Consider the following 6,000-nt stretch of genomic DNA (forward strand, 5'->3'; position numbering starts at 1 on the left):
TCCATAAGCGGAATCCAGCCCGGGGTCCGTCACATGTGGTTGCCGCTCATTCATCGGATCCACCGGGTGCGCCGTTCTCGACCCCGCCGCCTCAGCTCACTTTATCCCGGCCTCAGTGCACGCTAAACCGGGGCTTCCCCTCACGCTAGGCCGCTGTGTTTTTCGTTGTGAAAAAATCAGAGTTTCTAGTACAAATATTGATGTTTTATACAAAAATAGTTATTAAACAGAGCACAGGGCCGTTGCTACGTAATAATGCAGCCCCCCTTCTCCTTGAATGGGTTCTTGTCTTCTGGGACGCCCTTGATCAGGGGGTCTTCGGCAGACTTCCCCTCAACAAACGCAATGATCTCTGGGGCTGTTGTTGATACCTTAGAAGAAGAATCAGGAAAATGGTTTAAGGATGTTTATTTCATTGACTGCCACAATCTTGCTCAGATTGAAAAACAAGTAAGTAACCCATCAGAGGATGTAGCTGCAATTGCTACAAAAGTTTTGGAGATCTTAAAGGGACAGTTCATCGAAAAATGAAAGTTCTGTCATCATTTAATCACCCTCATGTTATTCCAAAACTGTGTGACTTCTGCGTAACATGAAATAAGATATTTTAAAGAATGTTGGTCACCATACAGTTGCGGTACCCATTGACAAAAATTGCAATGGAAGTCAATGGGAACCAAAACTGTTTGTTTACCAACATTCTTTAAAATATCTTCCATTATGTCCCCTAAGCCACACAGATTTGGAACGACACAAGGGTGAGTAAATGATGACTGAATTTTCATTATTAGGTGTACTGTCCCTTTAATGGTTGGAGTTCCTACCGCAGTTCGGGGAGTGTTCACTTCCAGCTTCAGCTGTTCCAGCTCCATCTTCAGGATTTCTTTATCTGACATGTCCCGAGCCATCCTGCCTATTCGGAGGAAATAAATGAAAGATATAAGTGAAATTAAGCTCAACATTCAACACTAAGGCCCGGTTTCACAGACAGGGCTTAGACTAAGCCAGGATTAGGCCATAGTGCAATTACGACATTTAAGTAATTTTTTATAAAAGTGCTTAGAAAAAAACATTACTGGTGTGCATCTTAAGACAAAACACAGGCAGTGATTTATTTTAAGATGAGTCAGTGCAAGTTTCTTTCAGTTGAAACAGCTCAGACTTACATTTTAGTCTAGGACTAGGCCTTATCTGTGAAACCGGGGGTAAGTCTCATAAACAATGCTTGTATACTGTAAAAAGTGATCCATTGTTTCTTTAACAAGATTTTTCACTCATAACATTTTTATATGATTTAATCGATAAAAATGAGATGACAATTAGATCAAATTTAAATGATGACTTAATGTATTTAGGTTGATTCAGTGATGTTATATTACATTTTTTACTTGACTAAAATCAATTTATTTAGATGATATTTTTAGGTTACCATTTTTCAATGGTTTGTTAAAAGCACTTAATTTAAAAAATAATAATAATTATAATTATAAAACTACCATAAAAAATGCACTTAGTGCACTTAGTACATAAGAAAATGCTTATAAAAAACAATATGTTCCAAATCAACTTATAAAGCAACATTTACAACATTTAGGTACATCAAAAAGCTATGCATTTATAGAGGTTAAATTTGATTATTTGAGCATGTTTTACAAGAAAATACTATTTCAGTTTTTCTATTTCAAAATTTCACATTTAATTCAATGTGTTACATGCCATTTCTTTGTAATTACTTGTGAAATTTACCAGCAATTTTTGAGTGAAAATTGCTACACACTAAATGCTTTTCACTGTTGCATGAAAAAAAAAAAAAAAAATGTGGAAAATAATGTGTTTTTTTAACTTTAAACCGCATAAACACATTTCGTTACACAAAATACACAAAATAATGTTCTTTTTAGCAACATCATATGACCCCTTTAAAACGAAAAAAAAAATCAGAGTTTCTAGTACAAATATTGATGTTTTATACAAAAATAGTTATTAAACAGAGCACAGGGCCGTTGCTACGTAATAATGCAGCCCCCCTTCTCCTTGAATGGGTTCTTGTCTTCTGGGACGCCCTTGATCAGGGGGTCTTCGGCAGACTTCCCCTCAACAAACGCAATGATCTCTGGGGCTGTTGTTGATACCTTAGAAGAAGAATCAGGAAAATGGTTTAAGGATGTTTATTTCATTGACTGCCACAATCTTGCTCAGATTGAAAAACAAGTAAGTAACCCATCAGAGGATGTAGCTGCAATTGCTACAAAAGTTTTGGAGATCTTAAAGGGACAGTTCATCGAAAAATGAAAGTTCTGTCATCATTTAATCACCCTCATGTTATTCCAAAACTGTGTGACTTCTGCGTAACATGAAATAAGATATTTTAAAGAATGTTGGTCACCATACAGTTGCGGTACCCATTGACAAAAATTGCAATGGAAGTCAATGGGAACCAAAACTGTTTGTTTACCAACATTCTTTAAAATATCTTCCATTATGTCCCCTAAGCCACACAGATTTGGAACGACACAAGGGTGAGTAAATGATGACTGAATTTTCATTATTAGGTGTACTGTCCCTTTAATGGTTGGAGTTCCTACCGCAGTTCGGGGAGTGTTCACTTCCAGCTTCAGCTGTTCCAGCTCCATCTTCAGGATTTCTTTATCTGACATGTCCCGAGCCATCCTGCCTATTCGGAGGAAATAAATGAAAGATATAAGTGAAATTAAGCTCAACATTCAACACTAAGGCCCGGTTTCACAGACAGGGCTTAGACTAAGCCAGGATTAGGCCATAGTGCAATTACGACATTTAAGTAATTTTTTATAAAAGTGCTTAGAAAAAAACATTACTGGTGTGCATCTTAAGACAAAACACAGGCAGTGATTTATTTTAAGATGAGTCAGTGCAAGTTTCTTTCAGTTGAAACAGCTCAGACTTACATTTTAGTCTAGGACTAGGCCTTATCTGTGAAACCGGGGGTAAGTCTCATAAACAATGCTTGTATACTGTAAAAAGTGATCCATTGTTTCTTTAACAAGATTTTTCACTCATAACATTTTTATATGATTTAATCGATAAAAATGAGATGACAATTAGATCAAATTTAAATGATGACTTAATGTATTTAGGTTGATTCAGTGATGTTATATTACATTTTTTACTTGACTAAAATCAATTTATTTAGATGATATTTTTAGGTTACCATTTTTCAATGGTTTGTTAAAAGCACTTAATTTAAAAAATAATAATAATTATAATTATAAAACTACCATAAAAAATGCACTTAGTGTGATTATAACATAAGAAAATGCTTATAAAAAACAATATGTTCCAAATCAACTTATAAAGCAACATTTAGAAACTCACTGTACATCAAAAAGCTATGCATTTATAGAGGTTAAATTTGATTATTTGAGCATGTTTTACAAGAAAATACTATTTCAGTTTTTCTATTTCAAAATTTCACATTTAATTCAATGTGTTACATGCCATTTCTTTGTAATTACTTGTGAAATTTACCAGCAATTTCTGAGTGAAAATTGCTACACACTAAATGCTTTTCACTGTTGCATGAAAAAAAAAAAAAAAAAGTCCTAGTGGTTTCAGTAAAATAATGATTTTTTTTGACCGTCCTGTAAATGTAACATAAACATAAACAACAAAAAATCCTCCATTTACCTGTTGAATGGGACTCGCAGCAGCCAGAGAAATGTCCTGATGACTCCTAGGAGATCATCAGCGTGCAGGTTCTTCGTCCGCTCCTGTCCTCTTCGTCTGTGAGCAGACTGAGCTCTGATCTCTGGGTCTTCTCCTCTATTTCTGTTGTCCGGACCCCTCCTTCTCCTTGCTCTTTCTCAGGTGAAGGGATTGATCCTGGTGGGGATTGCGCTCTGATGTCATCGATCTCCCCTGATCTCATTAGGCCAATGAGAGCAAGTAGGACGGCCGTGAGGAGTCACCTCTAAACAACACTGAAATATTGCAGGAAAGGGCAGCAGGACGTACCAAATGTGGAAAATGAAGAGTGCTGCCATTCTCCCTGAAATTGTGCATTGATGGAATTACATGCTAATTTGTAGCAAGGACTTATGCATGTAAACTTCATCCTAGAAAGAGCTCAGTGTGATTCGTATAATCACAGGCAAGAAGCAGAGCATTGGTTGAGCATAATCGGACAGCAGAAGCAGTATATATCCATTTCCTACCGTACATGTCATACTGTGCTGCCTTGAACTCAATTTAATATCTTCAAGTTTGTTTATACAGCACATTGTCTTAACATTTTTCATCAAAACAAACTTTTATTTTTTTTGCTTTGGTACTACTTTCACAAGCAACTATTTTCAAAGCTCTTAATATCACAACAGATCATCAAAAGTGCACTTTTTTCAAACATTTCATCATATTTTCAATTGTCTTAGTACAATACACAATAACACAAAGTATCCTTTTCACTACACAAAATAAATGTTTCATCTAAAAGTTTCATTCACAGTAACAACCTTTCATAAAGCTCTTACCATCAAACTTTTCATTTGCATGTCTTCTCATTCAGTTTAATACATTCGTCTATTATTTAATCTAACTCATCTTAATGGTTAATCAGCTAATCATCTGGTGCATCTATAGATATAGATTCAATAGATAGAACTTGTTTGCAATTTAGGGATAATCAAATGTAATGAATTATTTTTACACTATAAGTGATTTATCTTAGATGATAACCACTATTTTGTAAGTGTGTGTGTGTGTGGCAAACCCAATGTTACGGGGACAATATCTGAAATCCTTGTCCTTGTGGGAGACTTTTTTTTTGTGGCCCTATGAGGAAAACCATCATTTTCATAAGAGTAGGTTTAGGAGTAGGGTTAGCGCTGGGGGATAGGCAAGGTTGGCAAAGTTGAAGTAGAAAGAATGAAATAGTATTTTTTGTCAAATTTACTCCAATAATCTTTTTATTTAAAACTTCAAAAAAAAATTGTTTTTTTAAACAATGTAATGTTCCTGTAATGTATGACATGTTCTCCAGTTAATATTGTTTACAATCAGTCATGAAGTAAAATGTGGGGTTTTGGGTCTCTTAGGTGCTAAACTGAACATGCAAACTGAACTCAATTCTCAGATGTTCCTCAGGTGTGTTTGGCTGTGTTCCACTGGCATCATGGCCCAATAAACTGCTCAGTGCAGGATTACTCCTGCTACAATCCGCTTAATAACTGCAATGCTTCCTTACATTCCCCATGTTGGAAAAACAAGACTATTATCTGATGATTAAGAGTGTTTCAAGTCCAACAAATCACGTCTAGGATAGTTTTGGAAGTGGCAGTGGAGGAAAACATTGCCAGAGACGTTCACCTGACCTCAACGGGCTTACATTTATAGTTGCTATGTGTTTCCACTCATACGTCTTTGCTCTTCTGAGTGCGTGTTGAACTCTGGGTAAGCTTGTTGTGGCACTGGCCTCACCTGTAAACTGGTTTCTCTGGATCTGGGTTAGGCCCCCTTTGTACAGGATTAGCAACCTTGATTCATGATGAGTGACTTTATGGAGTCTTTATGAAGAGGAACTTCTAAAAGTACATGGGTCACACCCTGTTGAAAAAAACAGCATATGCTGGTTAGGTACGTTTTGACGCTGGGATGCTGGTTTAAACTGGTCCTTTGCTGGTTTAAGCTGGTCCTTTTGCTGGTTATGCTGGTCCTTTGCTGGTTTATGCTGGTCCTTTGCTGGTTTAAAATGGTCCTTTGCTGGTTTAAAATGGTCCCTTTGCTGGTTTATGCTGGTCCTTTGCTGGTTTAAAATGGTCCTTTGCTGGTTTAAAATGGTCCCTTTGCTGGTTTATGCTGGTCCTTTGCTGGTTTAAAATGGTCCTTTGCTGGTTTAAAATGGTCCCTTTGCTGGTTTATGCTGGTCCTTTGCTGGTTTAAAATGGTCCTTTGCTGGTTTAAAATGGTCCCTTTGCTGGTTTATGCTGGTCCTTTGCTGGTTTAAGCTGGTCCTTTGCTGGTTTA

The 6,000-nt window shown here is 36.5% G+C and overlaps 2 protein-coding genes across 2 annotated transcripts; both read right to left on the minus strand.

The window, feature by feature from the left end:
• Nucleotides 1-176: 176 nt before the first annotated feature.
• Nucleotides 177-918, minus strand: LOC107693677 (guanine nucleotide-binding protein G(I)/G(S)/G(O) subunit gamma-T2-like). Its single transcript, XM_016493140.1, has 2 exons — nucleotides 825-918; nucleotides 177-371 (listed from the first exon to the last, which is right to left on the minus strand). The coding sequence occupies exons 1-2, from the start codon at nucleotides 906-908 to the stop codon at nucleotides 246-248; spliced, it is 210 nt and encodes a 69-aa protein (XP_016348626.1). The 5' UTR covers nucleotides 909-918; the 3' UTR covers nucleotides 177-245.
• Nucleotides 919-1,880: 962 nt separating this feature from the next.
• LOC107693676 (guanine nucleotide-binding protein G(I)/G(S)/G(O) subunit gamma-T2-like) lies at nucleotides 1,881-3,865 on the minus strand. The gene is made up of 3 exons (XM_016493139.1): nucleotides 3,667-3,865; nucleotides 2,586-2,674; nucleotides 1,881-2,132 (listed from the first exon to the last, which is right to left on the minus strand). The coding sequence occupies exons 2-3, from the start codon at nucleotides 2,667-2,669 to the stop codon at nucleotides 2,007-2,009; spliced, it is 210 nt and encodes a 69-aa protein (XP_016348625.1). The 5' UTR covers nucleotides 2,670-2,674; nucleotides 3,667-3,865; the 3' UTR covers nucleotides 1,881-2,006.
• Nucleotides 3,866-6,000: the final 2,135 nt, after the last annotated feature.

Source organism: Sinocyclocheilus anshuiensis, unplaced genomic scaffold (genome assembly GCF_001515605.1).
Source record: "Sinocyclocheilus anshuiensis isolate Anshui unplaced genomic scaffold, SAMN03320099.WGS_v1.1 scaffold546, whole genome shotgun sequence".
Lineage (NCBI taxonomy): Eukaryota > Metazoa > Chordata > Actinopteri > Cypriniformes > Cyprinidae > Sinocyclocheilus > Sinocyclocheilus anshuiensis.